Consider the following 18,430-nt stretch of genomic DNA (forward strand, 5'->3'; position numbering starts at 1 on the left):
TTCACAAAAGTCCCATTTCTCTGAATCCTTTCTTGATAATTCTCAGGCTCCTTGACGAGAACATGCCCGACTTTTCTGGTTTGGGCTGGCGGCCGCAACCCGCCACACTGAAGTATTTCCACGCGACGCAGGCCGACGCGTCTGTACGGCACTAACGCGATGAATTAGAATGTAGAACAGGATCGACGCGATCAAATATGGCAGGGTCGATGTGATCAATCAATCAATCAATCAATCTATCACGCGAGCTAATAAAAACGCCACTCACCCTCCAGTCCAGGTTCCATTGTTTCGTGGGGTAGCCGCAGCGCTTCGCTTCATACAGCTCCTCAGTGGTCGGAGGCGACTGCATCGCGCCCGGGATGGTGTAGTTGCACGTCTGCGTCTCCAGGTAGCATTTCTTTTTTGAACACGCAAGGTGAGTTACTCCCTGTTTCTCTCGGGGGAAGGGGGTAATCATAGAGAGGACAAGTGCGCACTCACGCCCAGGTAGAAGGTGTTGAGCACGTCGTCTATGCAGAATGCCGATGGCAGGGGAACGCCTGCCTTGCTTAGCTCGTTGCCCGCTAATACGAGGGTCGGCACGACGCAGAGGAGGAAGCTCAGTCGGAGATTCATGTTGTGTTGACCGCAGGACGAGAACGAAGACTGGACCGCTGTAGAGAGAAAGTCGATGAGCGTTTTGAGCCCCCTTTTTGCAGAGAGTACCTACCTAATGGTTGGCGCCCAAAGCCCTTTTTATATGCTCGGCTCCGTTATGGATTCATTCCTAACAGGCATCACGTTTTACGAAAGGTTTTCGACGTCGGCATTATGAAACAAACCAAGGCTGAACAAAAACGTATGAAACGTAACAAATCAGCGTAAAGGCCTATAGAAAAGGCATCATGGTTACGGCATAGACTGCGTAGGACGCGTGGGCAAGACACATGGACCACCCCTCATCACGATCAGCATCGATAAGCTCCAGCGCTGGTCCATAGGTACTGCTAATAACTAAGCTGATATGATATGACTCCGCGCCAAGGTGACGGGTTAGGCGGCAGGAATACCAAAAGGAACTCATTACGCAACGCACATCAACACGAGTTCTTGAGCGACGACTGGTTCTGAAGTGCACTGAAGTGCCGAAATTGGCACACTGATTGCCGAACACACTTGATTGAGTGTAGTCCGTGTGCCCCTTGGGTTGAGCTGCTGGTGTAGAAGACACGGGAGAGCCGCCCTTGACGAGTGGGCGGTTGTGCGCGGGTCTGGTGACTGGTCCCGTGCCCGCCTTCTTTCGGGCGTGGAAAACGCATTGTTCGTCGATGATGAGACGACATGGGGGGACAGTTGTCCATGTCGAAAAGCGCGCATGCCCTGGCCGATCTGACACATGCCTCGGGAAGGATCAGGCATCGTAGAGGCGGCAGGGAGAGATCCGATGCCTGGCAAATGCTGGCCATTAGGCTACAGTACACTGGGTCCGGAAATGCCTCGTGAACTCCATGAGAACTGTCACGTACGATACGCAATGACATGACATAACGCTTTGGTACAAGAGCAGCCCTCATTGAAGTTTACGATATTAAACGCCATGCGTACGCATGAGTACATACCCATATCGGGCTCTGGATGGAAAATAGCATACACTTTCCTTGGCAATCGCCGCCGAGCAAACTCCCTCGTCGCAAAGCTATGTCGTTTACAATCTTTACCAGAACGCAAAGGCCGCCACACCGACGACGGCCAGGGCAGCGCTGCCGGGCGCATCGAAACGTCTGCCGCCGGCGCCGGTAGCAGTCGGTGGTGCTTGCAGAGTGGAGCTGCAGGTGCTGCCGCATGGAGTCGTCGGGCTGCCGAGTATCGGCTCCGACCTGCTGCTGCTGACTGGCTTGCCTGCAGTCGCAGAAGCCTGAGGAGGAAAAGATGGCAATGTGGCGCTCGTAGTAGTGTTGACGCCGCTCGAGGCTCCCCCAAAGCCCGAGATGGAGTACGACGACGACGATGACGACGATGAGATGAGAGACGTGCCGCTGCAGGATGCGCAGCCGGGGACCTTGACAGTCGTCGACTGCGTGACGACGGAATGCATGGTCACGACCGGCGCTGGGGGACGGGTCTCGCTGGGGCACGGCTTCGGGCCGTAGCGGCAGGTGTACCTGTACGGCAGCGTGTATACGGGGGTCGTCGACATGGAGTTAGGGACGCTCGCTCTGGCCGTGCCCGTGGTTATGTTGGTTGCTCGCGACGTCTGTATGCTGGTACTGCTGGTACTGCTGGTGCTGGTGCTGGTGCTGGTGCTACTCGGGCAATACGTGGTGTAGAACGTGCTCACCTCGGTGACCACCTTGCCGATGTCGCAGTTGGTCACCGTGGGCGCGCATGACGTGATGGTGTACGTCCGAGTGGTCTTGACGGTCGATGTGACGGTCGGTAACGATGACGTCGTCGTCGTCGTCGTCGCGCTGCTACCGGTGCCGGTTGGGGTTCTAGTGGGCACGGTCCACGTATAGTTGCCCAAAGCCGTGAAGTTGGACGAGCGGGTGATGGACGTTGACGACACCGTGCCGGATCGCCAGGAGGTGGTGGTGCTCGAGGTGACGGAAGCGTAAGGAGAAGAAGAAGAAGAAGAAGAAGAAAAGGAAGAAGTAGTAGTACTAGTAGAAGAATAAGAAGAAGAAGAAGAGGAGGAGGAGGAAGAGAAGGAGGAGGAAGAGAAGGAGGAAGAGAAGGAGGAAGAAGAGAAGGAGGAGGAGGAAGAGAAGGAGGAGGAGGAGGAGGAGGAAGTGACTGTGGCCCTTCTGCACTCTCCGGTCACGGATGGCACTGCGTCTGGACCCTTGCCAATGGGAATCAAGTTGCTGCCGCAATCCTCATTGTTGGCAATGTGAATATTCTGGTTGTCCTGGTCGTACACGACGTATGCGGCGCGAAGGAACGTGTCGCCCAGTATAGCCTCCTCTGTTGCCGTTCTTTTATCAGTCGCTGACACGCATGCAAGAAAGGCATGGCCCAACGGCACGGTGGAGAGGACACCACTCACTGTCGTTTTCATACGCGCCGAGTATGCAGTACTTTCCCGAGCGCCAAATAAAGTCATTCACAGGCGCGCGGACGACCGTCTTGCCGAAGTAAAAGTCAACAGTCCAATCGGAGTCCGCGGCCGGGCAGTCCACGGTGTAGACCTTGCCGTTCTTCTTGGCCGAGGGGAAGGACCTGAGCAGCTCCTTGATGACCGATGTCGGAAGCTGGCATAGCGTGCCGCCGCTGTCGAGGAAGACGGGGACGCCGTTGACCTTGCGGAAGACGGATCTGAAGGTGTTGTTGCTGTAAGTAACGGCCATGCCGTCCAGGTAAACCCAGTATCTATTTTTTTTGTTTTTGCGCACGCGCACCGCAGACGGTCAGAAAAAGTCCCAACAAGGAGAAATACAGAACACGCGCAATGAGAGTAATAAAGGGGTTTGCGTTGGGTCACCAACCGGATGGTCCTGTCGGGCGTCTCCTTGCCGGGAATGATGGGCCGCTTCTCCAGCGTGCCCGAAAACTTCTTGGTGTCGACCCCCCCGAACGTGACGGAGCCGCGCGCGTCCCCAATCTTGCGCAGGTCGAGGCTGAAGGCGCGGCTGCTGATGAAGCCCTGCTGGGCCAGCGAGTCGACGACGAGGGGGTAGCTGCTGTTCCAGGTGGCGCCCATGGGACCGGCGCCCATGATGCCCGTGACGGTGAAGTTGCTGTCTAGAGCGACGCCGAAGATTTGCTGCGAGAGTTTGGCCGCTATATAAAGAAGGAAACCGCCTATTTTAGCCTCTCTCTTTCTCTCTTAAAAGACTCAAAAAAAGGGAGGAATGCTGCAAGACCGTATATCATTTCACACAAAAGGCGTGGGGGGAAAAGACTTACGCCCCAACTGCACATAGTCATAGACGTACGCCAGCTCGACCACGCCGGTGCCATATCGAATCTCCCCGTTGGCGTGCGCGTCGACGAGCGTCTGGGACCCGGTGAAGCGGCCAAACTTGGAACACAGCGTCGGGTCGTACGACTTGGCGCAGTTGGGGTTCACCCAGAGCTCGGCCGAGCCCGTGTCGAAGACGACCGTGACCTTTTGCCCCGGCGTGCCGAGGACCAGGTCGATGGTGTAAAAGGTGCCCTGGTTCTGGCTGATAATGTCCACGGCGGTTTGTCGCTTCTCCGTCGCCGAGCTCCCTCCGTTGGTTACTGAATATTTGGTCGTCGCCGTGACGGGAAAGCTCAGGATCCCGGGATGCTCGTCAACCGCGGCGGCGTTGCTGCCGGTCTGAGGGCTCAAGGCCAGGGCCCCCAACGACGCCGTCGCCGTCGCCGTCGCCGTCGCCGCGGCGAAAAGCAAGGAGGAGAGCATGATGAGAGAGGAGCTTCGCTGCTTGCTCTCCCAGTGGCCGGTTAAACGAGCGGAATCGGCATGGCAAATCCCCAAAACATCAAGAACAGTACGTCTGGGGGGCACGCCGGGCAGCTATACTGTGATAACTAGTCCGAGTTGAGGGACGGACGGATTGGCCAAGCCAAGCCCATATGCACGACGGGACCCCATCCCCATTGCATGTGGGACAGAGAACCTGTTGGGCGGTATCACGACTGACTCGACAGCTTCTGTGAAGCAGCAGCACGAATGAGCAAGGCGCGAGAGGCGCTTTCCCCCCCGCCCACGCGGACCGGAACTGGGGAAGTGCCTCGTGCTGCCGCCTCGCGTGCTGCTGCTCTTGGCTTTCAGGGGAGGGAGGGGGAGAGGGGGAGGGGGAGGCGCCAATGGATTGTTTAAAATGTGGAGGAGACTGCAGTAGGCGAGAGAGGCGTCGGGGAGGCTGACGCCGGTGGAGTTTTGTGACAACGCGATATGGCTGCTGGCTTTCCCATCAGGGTTTCAAGTCGAAAGCCGGTCTATGTACGGGTGTGTATGTTGTCGGCAGAATACACATGATCTCTTGACAGCCGTGTTTGTGACTCGTCTGACACGATGCCAGTGAGGAGGTATGAAGCCCATAGGGCGACTGTCGTGTTCAGCATAGGATGATGTCTAGTAAAGCCGTTGTTGACGTAGCGCAGTTGCGCGCGTCTAGCTACTATGAGGTGAGGTGAGGTGAGTTCGTCCGAGAGAGATGAATAGGTCGCGTGCCCTACCCCATCCATGCTGTCTCTAACTAGTTTGGCAGCAAACAAACAAAAGCCACTGCATGTGAACAGGGAGCATCGGGTCTTGGCGTTTCGGCAAAGCGAGAGGGAGTGCGTGCTGTCCAGTATGCGTGACGAAGAGAGATAGAGAGAGAGAGAGAGTGTGTGTGTGTGTGGCGTACTGTAGCCCAGGGCACCAGCAACGCGGGGGGCATGGACACCGGACACAAATAGAATGGAGCCAAGATAGAGCGTGCCATGGCGATAGAGCCAACATGCGTGTCATCGGAGGTGGAAGCAGGCCCGTCTGTTGAGTCTCCTCCGCAAACCACCCACTCACTCAGCCTTGTCGCGCATTTGTATGCCGCCATGGTGTTCCAAACGGAGTTTTGCACGTCAACTTTTACCGGAGCGTACAATACAGTACTGTAGCTTTACACGTTCATGGGATTCAAGTAGGCCCCTCGATGAGATCGATTCATATCCGTCCGTCCGGCCTGTCAAGTCTAGTGGCACACAAAATGCTTTTGTCCACGTGTATAGCTGCCTCGCCTTTCGTCGCCATGCCGGGCTGTTTCAGCTTCACCCAAGCGCCAGCTACCCACGTCGCGCACTCTGGTCCGTGTAGTACGTAAGTAAGTAGGTGGTCAGGGGCGCTACTGTAGGTACGAACAGCGCACCGCCTGCAGCACAATACAGTACAGCAGGCGAGGACGACGACGACTACGTGCGCACGGAGGCAGGGCAGAGTTGGTGGGAGGAAAAAAGTGAGAGAGGCCCACCGGGCCGAGCATGCCTTGACCGCTGTCGCAACCTTGCGTTGTTGGGGCTGCCGCTTGCTGTGTGGCGTCTGGAATGTCACCACCATTGCGCGATATTTTGACCAGTGTCGGTGCGTGCACTGACAAGGTATCGGGGGATGGATGGGATCAGTGCGCTATCCGGACAATACAGTACAGCACGCCGAATGCAGCACATACAAAAAGCAGTCATGAGTACGGGACGGCAATGTGAGATCTGCAGGGCGACAGATCCCTAGCTGGCCGGGGCGTCAAATCGGGTGGTGAGGCACATGCTGTGCAGTAAAGTCTAGCTTGTGTAAGCCGTGGGGGAATTGGCAAGGGCAAGGACATATACGAGAGCACGGCGCGTCAATGGAAGACATGAAACGTTCAAATCATATTCGGGACAGTGCTGCCTATGAAGCGTCACTGCGAGACACCTTGTGCCGTACGTACCCGAGAGATTTTAAACGTCCTTCGACATGATCCCAATGTCAAAGGGTTCGTGCTGATTGATGTTTGCTGATATTCAGGTGCCCACGGCTGCTTCCATCGCAAATCGCGTTCTGACTACTCCTTTGGAAGGTGTCGATGGTGGTTAGGAGGTGGCATGGCTCAAGGCCAGGGCGGAGAGAGATGTCGGCCTCGCGTCTGCGATGCACTCGCAGGCTCGCGATACCTAGTGCCGATGTAGGCATTCTGCCGGTGATGAGGGTTACCCCCTACCCACGGCTAAAGTCGGCCATGTAAACGCGGCCATGACGAAATGGTTCCCGTCAGAGACATGTGTCGGGCGGCCGAAGGGCCACGGCGGGCGGTAGTCTTGGGTTCCAATAGGAGCCGCGGGCGCCTCAGTTGACCCAGCCCTTGGGCCCGCCCCAGGTGCCCTTGACCATGGAGTTGTAGTAGACCCAAGGGAAAAAGTCCTTTTTGAGGTGGTAAAAGGCGCGGCGCGGTTCGACCTGGTCGATGCCGAGCCAGCCGTCAAACGTCTCCTTGGGCACGCCGCCGTACTTGAACTCGGCGAGGAGCACCTTGCCGTACTCGGTCAGGAGCGGGCACGAAGTGTAGCCATCGTAGAGCGCGTCGGGGTCTTGGCCGTCGAGGGCCCGCAGCAGGTTGCGCACGAGAACGGGGGCCTCGGCGGTGATGGCGGCGGCCGTCTTGGACGTGGGCAGGCTGGAGGCGTCGCCAGCGGACCACACGTTGGGGTATTTCTTGTGGCGAGTGGTGCCATCGTCAACGTCGACGTAGCCGGCCTCGTTGGCCAGGGGGCTGTCCTTGACAAAGGCGTGGGGGCCCATCTTGGGCACGACGTGCAAGAGGTCGAAGCGCCGGGTGACTTGCTGCTGGCCGTCGGGGCGGGCAAAGGTGGCCTGGTTGCCGTCGACGGCGACGAGGTCGTGCTGGAAGAGGCCCTCGACGCCTCGCTGGCGGCGCAGCTCGTCGAGCTTGGCGCTGTACTTGGGCACGCCGAACATGACGGGCAGGCCGGTGGCGAAGGAGACCTGGACGGGGGAGTCGCTGTTGTTGGCGTTGTAGAGGCCGGCGCGCTTCCAGTGGTCGAGAGCGAGCCACATGATCTTCTGGGGAGCGCCGGCGCACTTGATGACGCCGGCGGGCTGTGTGAAGATGGCGCGGCCCTGGCGGAGGGCGTCGACGGTGCGGAAGACCTTGTCGCAGTGATCGTAGCCGTAGATGGAGGAGATGGGGGCGCTGGGGTCGGCGAGGGCGTCGGGCAGGCCCTTGACGCTGCCATAGTTAATGGCGACGCCGGGGGCGACGACGAGCTGGTCGTACGTCAGCTTGTCGCCGTCGGCGAGGGTCAGCTCATTGGCATCGGGGGCGAAGGCGCCGACGGGGCGGCTGTAGAGGCGGATGTTGGCATCGACGAGGGAGTCGAGACGGCGGCGCAGGTCCTCCTTGAACTTGAGGCCGCCACCGACGAGCGTCCATCCGGGCTGGTAGTGATGCCACTCGGCCGGGTCGACGACGGCGATGTCGCCCTGGGCGAACCTGCCCGAGCGCAGCAGCTGGTGGCTGATGGCCAGGCCGGCGCTGCCTCCGCCGACGACGACGACGCGGTGGCTTCGCGACGCGGGGTTGACGGGCGAGACGGTCGCGAGGTGTCGGGCGTATGACGACGGGGGAGGGGATGCGCGGCGGCGGTTGGCGGCGGCGGCGACGGGAAGAAGCGGAAGCTTGTTGACGATAAGGCGGCTTCTGCTGCTGGGGTGGCCGCCACCGCGGCACAACAGCGGCATTGATGACGAGGGGCCAGGCATTGCTGGGGGGGGGTCGGGGTGCTGGCGAACGCTGTGGGGGAAGGGGAGAGACTGGGCCCAGGGCGCTTGGAAAGGAAAGCACGGGGCACGAGAAAGAAAAAGAAGGAGAAGAAAAGAGCCGACAACGGGAAGGAGAAAAGATGAGGACGGCAAGTTGCCCAGGAGGGAAAGGGGCAGAGACTGAAGAGTACCTTAGTACTCTAGGTACGTAGTAACTATACTTCCATCTGGACGTGTCCCGCCATCCATCCAATGTCTCTAGCTGTCGCTACGGACGCGTGCGGCAGGCATGGGGCGTCCTTGTTGCATTCGCTAACACGATTGCGCCATGGGTGGTTCCAGCGCGGCTTGGGCGGCTGTCGGAGCTGCTCTGCTTGCGGCCCGTTAGCCGCCCGTCCAAGCCGCCGCCGTTCCTGACGCTTATTATTACTAACCTAGTACGAAGCATAACTTATTATCCACAATGTCATCGTCGCATCATCGGGCCACGACGGCGGCGGCGACCCAAGGTCTGCCATCGCGTGTTAGAGGCAAGGAGGACGAACGAGCTGGTCTCGTATTGAGAATGCTCGGTTTCAATGTTCCGCACCAGTCCAGCGGGCGTCATGATGAATCCGGCAGCACACCCGTGCACCGACCGCCGCCCCGGGCTGCCGGTCAAGTCTTGCAAGGCGCTACACAGGGTACTGACTGTCTGCACGGCTTCGTTGACCAACTGAAATGATTCTTGCTATTATACCGTGAAAGTGAAAGCCCCTCACGATACAGAATCATCGTCCATGGCACCCTCATTCATTCCATGAATTCACACCCGCCGTACACACCAAATTGAAGCTTGTGCTCGGCTAGATCATCTACGATCTGCAACGCCGATTCCTCCGCAGTCTCCTCCGCTCGGGACGGAAATCCCATCCATCACTGACCTTATTGCGTTGCAAAAACTGCCGACCCGGTCCGCGCGCTAATAATACTTGCCTCATTCTGAACCTCGTGCGTATTGCCCGTCATGCGGTTCCCATCTACCCCTAACTCCTCTCTCTATCGCCATAAAAGTATATACGTTCTTGCTTCTTCTATAGAACCTTAAAGAATAGAAGGAAGATGAAAGGAATTCTCCCCGGGGGGGGGGGAATAGGGTTCCTCTACGCTAAAGGAAAAAACTAAGGCTAGCTCTTAATCCCTTTAATAAAAAACCAATCAATACAAAAGACTAGATGACTCAATCTTAACTGCTTGAACCCCTAAGAAATCTCTTAGAGGCCCCTAAAGAATGATAAAGCCCCGGGCAGCAAAGGTCCGTTTCTGAACAATCCTCACCAAGGTCGCGGGCAGGGGGCTTTTGCCAGACTCATTGCCATACGAGTCGCAGCCTTACTTATCGTCTGTACACTCTGACCTTCTGAGTAAGGTCTATGTGGCTGGCGGCGGATAGCACAAATACTACCGGCACTACCTAGTCATAGCAACCCAATGATCCATTGTGCACGATGCCGTCACTCAACAGTAACAGACTTAGCTAAGTTACGAGGAAAGTCCACGTTCAAGCCCTCCAGGACAGCCAGCCAGTAAGCCATGAGCTGAAGAGGAATGACATTCAGTATGCCTTGTAGGCAATCCACCGTCTTAGGGACCTCTATCTTCCGAGCCACGTTGTTTCCCTTGAATTCCTCATCATCGGTGTGACAGATAATTATAGGCTTGCCACCACGGGCCACCACTGGACAATATTAGCCACAAACCACCTATGAGAGGGGGAAACACATACGCTGTTCGTAAGCAGTGAGGCTCTTCGTAAACAGCCTATCTCTTGTCATAATCATGATAATCGGCATTTTCCCATCGACAAGGGCCAAAACGCCATGCTTGAGCTCGCCGGTCATAACAGCCTCGCAATGAAGGTAGGATATTTCCTTGATCTTCAAAGCGCCCTCAAGAGCGGTTGGGTACTGGCTGCCGCGACCAAGCAGCAGCAATGACTTCTTATCCTTCAAAAAGATCTCACAAAGCTTTTTGATTGGCTGGTCAAGGTCCCTTATCATTTGTTTGATCTGCGCCGAGATCTTGCCGAGACCGTCCATGATCTCGAGACGGCGTTGAGCCTTTGACACACGGTCTTCCCCAAGATACAAAGCAAACATCACCATCGCGACAAACTGCGAGGTGTATGCCTTGGTAGAAGCAACGCCAATTTCAGGACCAGCATTAACATGGACGCCGCAGTGGGTAAGTAAAGAGATACTAGAACCCACGACGTTAACGATCCCGACGGTGAGGGCGCCGCGCTCTAAGCAATACTTGAGAGCCATCAGCGAATCAGCGGTTTCACCAGACTGGGACGCAAACACAAAGGTATCATCTCGAAAGACGTGGGCTTTGCGATCCAGGAAATCCGACGCCAATTCCACCGCGACGGGAATTTCCACGAGTTCTTCAAATACGCCTCGCACGGCCATGCAAGAGTGATAGCTTGTACCACAAGCGATAAAAATGATACGCCGGCATTTGCGCATGGTTGCGATGTGGGATCTGAGGCCACCGAGAGTAACGAAATTGTCATCGGAGCCGAGGTGCAAGCGGCCTCGCATGGTATTGACCACGGACTCAGGCTGCTCGAATATTTCCTTTTGCATGTAGTGGTCGAATTCACCCTTCATAATCTCCTGGAGCTCAAGATCCAAGGTCTGAATGATGCGAACACCGGAGCCGCCGACTTCCCCAGCCCCCCTGAGACGATGGATGTTCAAAAAGCCATCATGGATGTGAGCAATGTCATTGTCCTCAAGATACACGACTTTCTTTGTATGCTCAATGATGGTCGCTGGATCAGAGGAAACGAAAATCTCGACGGGTTGTGGCTTGTCTTCGTCCGTTCCAATAGACCGTGACTGTGAGCGGTGGAGCAGGGGTTGGTCGGGGCCATCGAATGTCGGCTGGTTGCATGCCGCCTTGTTGAACGCATTGTGTGAAGGCGTCTCCAAAGGTAAAGCTCCGTCGTCGAAGTACTGAACGTCCACGAAATCCACCTTCATGCGTTGCTGAGTCTTCAGCCCAACAACGAGGGGTGAGCCCTTGCGGGCGGCGAGAAGCTCATGTGGGTAGTGTACCGACTTGATCAGTAGTCCGTAGGCTCCTTCGAGCTTAGTCATGACTGTCTTAGCGAGGTCAACAAAGCTGAGGCGGGGATTGTTGTCATGTATGTACTTGAAAAGCTGGGCGATGCACTCTGTATCCGTCTCTGTCTCAAACTTGGAGCCCTTGAGGGTTAGAAGGGTCTTCAGCTCCTTGTAATTAGTGACTATGCCGTTATGCACCACAGCAAACTCCCACTTTGGATCAGATCTGGTACACAGTTGGGTCAACAACAGAGAAGGGCTACCAAAGCAACCAAGGAAATGTAGAAACGTCTTACCGATGAGGATGACAGTTGAGACGGGAAGGGGTACCATGCGTTGCCCATCTCGTATGAGCAATGCCAGCATGTGAGACGAATGTCTTGGTCAGATCAGGCTTCTCTTCTTCGATGAGTTGCTTCAGCCGGGCGACTCTTCCGACCTCCTTGTAAGACAAGACTGTGTTTATCCCGTCACCATCCACGGCTAAGCCGGCGGAATCATAGCCGCGGTATTCTAGACCGGAAAGAGCTGATGTAAGGGTGGTTAGCACGTTTGTAGATGAGATTGAAGATAAGTGGTGGGCTTTGACATCTCACCGTTCAGAAGCGTGTCGAGGACTAGATGGTAGCCGTTAGTAACGCTAATCCAGGTCGAGGATCCCCCAACTACCGTTCCCCTGGTCTAATCAAGGAATAAGGCATGCTCGTGATACTCACTGAACTTTCTATCTTTCTCTACCAGATAGTTCACATCTAACCGTTGAGTCTTAGCGGTCCATGCTCTCTCTCGGTCATGGTATGAATTGATCTTCTAGCACTATAGTGAAAAGAGTCCATTACTCACATCCAAAGATCCTACATGCACCCGAGGATTAGCAAGGGTTGAAGACGGTACCACTGCTTGAGCGTGTATCTGCTGGACTTACCCACACATCTTGGAAACGCACGATAGGTTGCTGGAGTTTCCCTAAAGAGGAACGTACGCCTGGTTGCAACATGGTGTGCCGGCGGAACCATGATATAGAAGAGTCCGGCACTTAGCCTAACAAAAAAATCCACCTCCAACAGAGAAGTTCATTCCCTGCGCCGACCGGAGAGGGCGAATCCCGTGAAGAAGAGCTGAAATACGAGTGGACGGGCCTGGAATGCTCCACCCGTGTTGGTCGGGTGATAAAAATACACACATCTACTTCCGCCGATAGGTGCTTGCACGGGCACGCGGGACCTGACCAGACTTCCGGCTCGCCCCGGCCAGTGCGACACTACGCCCTACGTAATATCAAGCGGTCTACTCTCACCTACTTGACCCTAACCATAAACAGGGGCGATCCCGACGCGGCCGACACGCAACTCAACTGAAACGCGCAGCTCGGCCGCGAGACCGAGGGCAGGGTGTTTGCGGCCCTCCCACAAGCAGTCAGCATTTACCGCGGCAGCACGCGTCCACGCATACAATGTACCCTGCGCATGCCGGAACTCTTATCATTGCATCGGATGGATGCCCAATACGATCTCGTCCCAGAACTGCATCCGTCGATCGCCAGCTCCAATGAGCTCAAACGTTCAATTGTACGAAGATTGTTACCATGGAGTACATTTTCTTTCTATGGGCCAACGTTACCTTAATACTGCTAGTTGGAGACTACCCCGCAACTACCCCTAGACAACATTGAATATGGCCGCCGGGACTATAGTCTAAATCCTTACCCCCTCCGGCGTACGATGGCGTTTTCTTTCTGGAAACATATCCTGATATCTGGCCAACCCAGTATAGATGCAACCTAGGCCTTGGCATAGATCTTATAACCCACCTTCGCGGTTCTTGCGCCGATCATCGCTGCAGTAGACAGGACGAGTAATGCACCCGCCCAGATTTGTAGCCCTACCCAGTTCTCTCCGCCGTTGGTCGCCAGAATAGCACCTGCGATGGGACTCCCAATCAAGGACCCAAGCCCAGCAGCCATGAAAGCCATACTCATCCTACCACCTAGCAATGCCAGATTCGGGGTGAGACTGGCCACCGTCGGAGCTGGTAAACTGACAAAGGTGCCGGTGAAGAAACCGTACAAGACGCAAAATGCAACAATGCCTTGCGTATTCCGAATGGCCAGCAATACAAGGCTGAGGATGGCGGCGAAGAACGCGAACGAAGTTTGCATGTTCAACGTCCCAACGTAGTCGGCAGCAAAGTTGGGCAACACCCTGCCCAGCGACGACCCCGCATTGATGAGTGCCAGCAGGTAGAAGCCCATGTAGGCGCTCACGTTTGCCCTCGACGTGGCATAGAGCTCGATATAGAAGAAGACGACGTAGATGCCCATGTAGCCAAAAAATGTGCCCAGCCCGAAAAGGACGTACGGTACATCGCGGAGAGACGAGAGATCGAAGAGGGATCTGCGAGTTTTGGGGTACTGAAGCGGGCGCAATGCAACAAGCGGCAGAAGGAGTGTTCCCAGCATTATGAAACCAATCACTCGAGTGGCCCAGCCGAACCCAACTTTGGGTTGAAGCTGCGTCCATAGAATCGGATAGACCACGCCGCCTACTTCCTAAGTTAGCGTGAAATATCTATGAGAGCAAGGATCTTCGGGCTTTCGTTTCGAACCAATGCTACTGCCAAGAGATGCAATGCCTGTGGCAAATGCTTTCTTGGTGGTGAAGTACTGAGATACAATAGCAACTCCAGGGAGGAAGAGGCAACCAAATCCAAAACCAGTGACGAGGCCTTGGGCCAAGAAGAACTGCCAGTATCGATTGCAAAGACTCGTCATGAAAATGCCGAACACGCTCGTTACAAGACCAACGATCAAGAGCAACCGGACGTTACCACCGTCGTAAATTGGTCCGACAAGCGTGCCGATCAGAGAGAGCAGAAAGACTTGGACAGATCCTATCCACGATATTGCCGACGAGCTTGACCCTTGAAGTGAATCAGTGTAATATGTCTGGAATACGCCGTACATGTTCACGACGCCCCTGCTTTTTGTTTAGCCTCCCGAGCCATCAAGAAAAAAAAAGGGGGGGGGGGGGAGGCAAGTTCGCATCGGTTTCGCAGACTCCAGGGTTTAAACTCACCAGGTGTTCAAAAATATACAGAAAGAGCCTGCAACCTGCAGCCAAGCTAGGAAACCACCATTCGGAGCGATAGGCATGCAAGAGGCCGGGGCCGGGGCGGGTGACGGGAACTTCAAAGGTGTGTGGCCATTGCTGTTCTTTTCGGGGTCGCGGTCGCTCGAATCATGGCTTCCGACTCCATTGACTTCTAAACAGACCACGCTTGTCAGCATAGACGCGATGATGAGGAGGTTAGGCAACCCTACCTGGCGTTGGATTTGTAATATGAGACCCGTCGCTGGCTGGCGCCTTCTCGTCGGCGGGCTTAGGCATTTTCTCGGTAGAGACGCTCGGTTCATTCATGACGCAGGAGTATTGGGTAGCCGAGGCTGGGAATTGTAACTAGACAAACCAAGCGCAGGTGTGCTGGTGGGAAAAGTCAACAGAAATAAACAGACAGGAGCTGTAAACATCACCGACATTACGAACACCGTTGTGCGGACAGGGACAGCCCTTATCAAGGCCGTTGGCTGGTTGCGAACTGTGGACAGCCCCCAATCCAAAGATGGCCCGCCCATAGTTACGGGCCCGCCTAATGAGGACTACGGGCCACCCGACTTCTGCGTTCACGTCAACACTGGGTCACGGTGTCTCAATTACCTTGTTGATAGTGGGCACCCGTACTTTGTACCATAATAGATAAAGCTGAGGTTTATGGGTGTTTCAGCACGTAAACGCCGCGAGTAATGAGATCGAAATTTCTCTGTTGCGACGAATATGCTGTCTTGGGGGGGGGGTTGGTTGCCCTCGATGCTAGCGGGGCATGTCACCCTAAATCGCCAGGGTCGTACCGAGCAGGATGGGAGTAAAGAAGGGAGGCGATGCATATGATTGATAGAAATGGTCGTCAAAGCTGATATGTTTTCTTTATGAACTGAATAGATTGGGCATCGAGGTTATGACAGTTTATGATATTGGAAATGTCCTTGATGCACATCATGATGAAGCGCATCCGGTCAGGTAACCAGTAAAACAAGCATTCACTAACTACGAGCCGTGCCTTCTCGGCCCGCGCCCCTCCCCCATACCGCGCCAGCTATTTTTGGTACGCAGTTATGGGCGACGGCGCGCTGCAACGCGGGCCGACATATCCATTGAGATTGAGATTCAATTAAACCATATCGTTGCAACGCAGCCAGCGCGCCGCGGATTTCAGTTCAGGCTCAATTCGCCTAGAAAACGCATGTCGTTACGATGTCATGCCATCAGGGCTACCTTCATTCGCTCCGGGCGCTCTTGCCGTGTCTGGCCTCTGCCTTCACGAGCGACCAACTGCGCTGGCACCCTTGTCGGTCTCATGTGCCTCAGCCGCGGCACCAGCAGGGCCGAAAACATGCATATCTGTTGGTTCCGTGCAATATCGTGACATCGGGGCCGTGCTTGTTCTGGTCCGGGCCGGGCCGGCTCGGTGCCTGCACCCGTGCCTACTGCCAAGGGCTGCATGGCCACCGGAGACGCCGTCGTGATGCCGTTGGCGGACCCCAGCAGCACCGCTGCCGCCGCCGCCGCCGCCGCCGCCGCCGTGTTCACCTCGTGATGCCTTCTTCATGGCCGTCGTCTTCTGCAGTGTTCTGCCTATAGCCGCAGGTCTGCGATGCGGCTCTTTGATAGGGCCGCGAGAGGTGTTGACCCAGTTGGGCTGCGAGTTGTTTGCGCCGGCTGCAAGGGACTGCGGCTGACGGCCCGCAGCTACATGGACTGCGCCGCAATGGACCGGCTCTGGACCCGGACGATGCGGGGGGTCGGTCACGGGCCGGTGGTCACGCCATTCCGCCCCCTTGGTTGCAAGCAGTGCCGCCACGGGCATTCCCTAACGGCTCGGCGGGGGGGGAAGGGAGATTTGTCGTATGGTGCTGACCTGTGTCTCGCTCGGGTCCGGGGTCGTTGCTGTATTACACGGGGGACCGAATACCACCGCCACCGGCTACTGCGATAACTCGAATGGGCACCGCGTTGGGCAACGTACCTGTTACGCGGCACAGCATGGTCGGGGTTAACCTACTTCGTGACGCTATCCCGGCAAAAAGGAGTCTTGTTGGTTGTCCGTGCATCGAGAATTGGTGCCGGCGAGCTATGGTTCTGTGAGACTGACCATGGCCTGTCAGTTGAACAGTGGATCCGGTTGTTCGATCCAGCCTCCTCCTCATTCGACAGCGGGATAACGTCGTGATGTTGGTTGTCTGGGATCAAGTTGTCAACGCCACCCAGAGCACATCAGGACAGCATGACTGGCGTCTTATTTGAGCTTCTGATACTTTGATTTATAATTCCCCTAGGTGGGACTTGCCGTCACTATACGATAAGCGACTTGTGTGGTATAATGGGATGTTGTACTCTATGGCCGAGATGAACAGTTGACGCGAATACATATATTATGGCATGCCATGCTGAAAGTTCATGAGACAGTCGAACATCTGTTACTAGTGAGGCCGCTTTTTATAACTTGGCTTGGACCGCAAATATGAGTATCTCAAACGTTACGTTCAATGGGACACAGGACGCCTTAACACGCGTTCAAGATCCTCGATTTTCTCAGGCGGTGTTCACAATTACAGTCCTTTTTACTCTCAGTGGACTTGGTTTTGGATGGAAAGTTTTTCAACGTATTATTTGGTTCTTTGACGGTATGCTGGGCGGAAGCCCCCGTACTGTTACGCTTCCTGGACCCCCCGGCCTTCCCCTGGCAGGGAATATTATTCAGGTGTGTTGACAGCAAGCAATTGTTTGTCCTGACCGGCCTAACCCCTTTGCTCAGCTGAAGCAGGGCCATGTCCTCAAACTCGCTGAGTGGACGAAGAAGTACGGTGATGTGATCCGTGTCTCCCTTGGGGAGCGCGAGGCTGTAAGTTCTTCCTGATATTGTTTCTGTGACGAAACATCAGGATGAAATCCCTTACAATAGCTCATTGCAGGTGTTTCTCAACAGCCACAAAGCTCTTGCTCAGACTGTTGTCCAGCAAGGTCCTGCGTTTCAGTCACGCCCGACCTTTAGGCTTTTTCACTGTGACTATGCGACCTCTGGTATCTGGACTGTTGGGAGTAAGTCTCAGACCGCATGTTTTGTTGCTCTAATTGAGGGCTCATAAATTACACCTTTCACAGCTTCGCCCTTTAGCAGCCGTCTCGTGCGAACTCGCAGGGTGCTCTCTGCCCAGATTGCTCCTCGAGTGCTGCCCATCTACACTCCCGTCATTCATCCCAAGCTCAAAAGATTTCTTGGCGACGTCCTCGAGATCAGCCAAGGCCCTGCCATAGACATGGGCGAGAAGCTTCACCATTTTGGCACTGGCCAGGTCTCGGAGCAGCTCATGGGTCAAGCCCTTGCAGACGATTTGGTAGCAACGATTGCAGAGAACGAGACCAATATCTGTGAGCATTGCCCATACACTCTGTCATGGTATTGCACCGCTTGGAAACTCATACTCAGTGCTTAGTCCGTCAACGCACCATTGGCTCGCCAGCTCGTGACTACATCCCAGCCTTGCGCCTTGCTCTCCGAGCTCGCTCTTTGATCTGTGGCCGTTTTGGTATGGAGGAATGGGCTAAGGATGAGAAAGCGGGAACTGCCCGAGAGTACCGCAGAAAACAGCAAGCCTATATCAACCGGATGCTTGGTGAACTGAAGGCGCGTATTGAAAGCGGCGACAGTACTCCGTCCATCCTCGGCAACATGCTCCGTCAGGGAACACTGAGCGAAGACGAAGTTCTTTTGGCTTCCTACACAGGCAGTATGTTCCTGCCCAAGTTACGCCACAAGCGTTTGGGCGGTCGCTAACACGATTCCGTGAACAGTTGCCGCAGGCGTTAACCTTGGCTACTCCCTCACCTGGATCATCGGCTTCCTTGCCAACAGACCCGATCTGCAGAAGAAGGGCTTCGAGGCCATTCGAGAGGTGTACCACGGCGAGCCACCCAAGCCCCATGAGTATGACCGTGTCGAATACGTTAAGGCTCTGCACACAGTGAGAGACTCGATCTGATCTGGCTTTGGAAACGGT

At 55.5% G+C, this 18,430-nt stretch overlaps 7 protein-coding genes across 7 annotated transcripts; 1 reads left to right on the forward strand and 6 right to left on the reverse strand.

Annotated features, from left to right (window-relative positions):
* Nucleotide 1: 1 nt before the first annotated feature.
* Nucleotides 2–618, reverse strand: JDV02_005548 (uncharacterized protein; the record flags this gene model as incomplete). The annotated part of the gene is made up of 3 exons (XM_047986859.1): nt 2–151; nt 269–400; nt 484–618. The coding sequence occupies 3 exons, from the start codon at nt 616–618 to the stop codon at nt 2–4; spliced, it is 417 nt and encodes a 138-aa protein (XP_047842843.1).
* Nucleotides 619–1,696: 1,078 nt separating this feature from the next.
* Nucleotides 1,697–4,369, reverse strand: JDV02_005549 (uncharacterized protein; the record flags this gene model as incomplete). Its single annotated transcript, XM_047986860.1, has 5 exons — nt 1,697–2,576; nt 2,793–2,946; nt 3,029–3,351; nt 3,468–3,762; nt 3,889–4,369. 5 exons carry the CDS (start codon nt 4,367–4,369, stop codon nt 1,697–1,699), a joined length of 2,133 nt encoding a protein of 710 aa, XP_047842844.1.
* A 1,178-nt stretch (nt 4,370–5,547) lies between these two features.
* JDV02_005550 (Eukaryotic sulfide quinone oxidoreductase) lies at nt 5,548–8,213 on the reverse strand. The gene has a single exon (XM_047986861.1). The coding sequence runs from the start codon at nt 8,204–8,206 to the stop codon at nt 6,773–6,775; it is 1,434 nt and encodes a 477-aa protein (XP_047842845.1). The 5' UTR covers nt 8,207–8,213; the 3' UTR covers nt 5,548–6,772.
* A 1,256-nt stretch (nt 8,214–9,469) lies between these two features.
* GFA1_2 (Glutamine--fructose-6-phosphate transaminase (isomerizing)) lies at nt 9,470–11,889 on the reverse strand. Its single transcript, XM_047986862.1, has 3 exons — nt 11,616–11,889; nt 9,972–11,545; nt 9,470–9,923 (listed from the first exon to the last, which is right to left on the reverse strand). The coding sequence occupies exons 2-3, from the start codon at nt 11,350–11,352 to the stop codon at nt 9,700–9,702; spliced, it is 1,605 nt and encodes a 534-aa protein (XP_047842846.1). The 5' UTR covers nt 11,353–11,545; nt 11,616–11,889; the 3' UTR covers nt 9,470–9,699.
* A 1,013-nt stretch (nt 11,890–12,902) lies between these two features.
* Nucleotides 12,903–15,344, reverse strand: JDV02_005552 (uncharacterized protein). The gene is made up of 6 exons (XM_047986863.1): nt 15,057–15,344; nt 14,862–14,992; nt 14,639–14,798; nt 14,394–14,580; nt 13,924–14,294; nt 12,903–13,860 (listed from the first exon to the last, which is right to left on the reverse strand). Exons 3-6 carry the CDS (start codon nt 14,733–14,735, stop codon nt 13,100–13,102), a joined length of 1,416 nt encoding a protein of 471 aa, XP_047842847.1. The 5' UTR covers nt 14,736–14,798; nt 14,862–14,992; nt 15,057–15,344; the 3' UTR covers nt 12,903–13,099.
* A 211-nt stretch (nt 15,345–15,555) lies between these two features.
* JDV02_005553 (uncharacterized protein) lies at nt 15,556–16,027 on the reverse strand. The gene has a single exon (XM_047986864.1). It carries the CDS (start codon nt 15,979–15,981, stop codon nt 15,691–15,693), a length of 291 nt encoding a protein of 96 aa, XP_047842848.1. The 5' UTR covers nt 15,982–16,027; the 3' UTR covers nt 15,556–15,690.
* Nucleotides 16,028–17,058: 1,031 nt separating this feature from the next.
* On the forward strand, nt 17,059–18,412 carry JDV02_005554 (uncharacterized protein; the record flags this gene model as incomplete). Its single annotated transcript, XM_047986865.1, has 6 exons — nt 17,059–17,133; nt 17,188–17,274; nt 17,345–17,471; nt 17,535–17,801; nt 17,867–18,160; nt 18,225–18,412. The coding sequence occupies 6 exons, from the start codon at nt 17,059–17,061 to the stop codon at nt 18,410–18,412; spliced, it is 1,038 nt and encodes a 345-aa protein (XP_047842849.1).
* Between the last annotated feature and the right edge of the window lie 18 nt (nt 18,413–18,430).

The sequence above is a fragment of the Purpureocillium takamizusanense genome, chromosome 4, assembly GCF_022605165.1.
Source record: "Purpureocillium takamizusanense chromosome 4, complete sequence".
Classification (NCBI taxonomy): domain Eukaryota; kingdom Fungi; phylum Ascomycota; class Sordariomycetes; order Hypocreales; family Ophiocordycipitaceae; genus Purpureocillium; species Purpureocillium takamizusanense.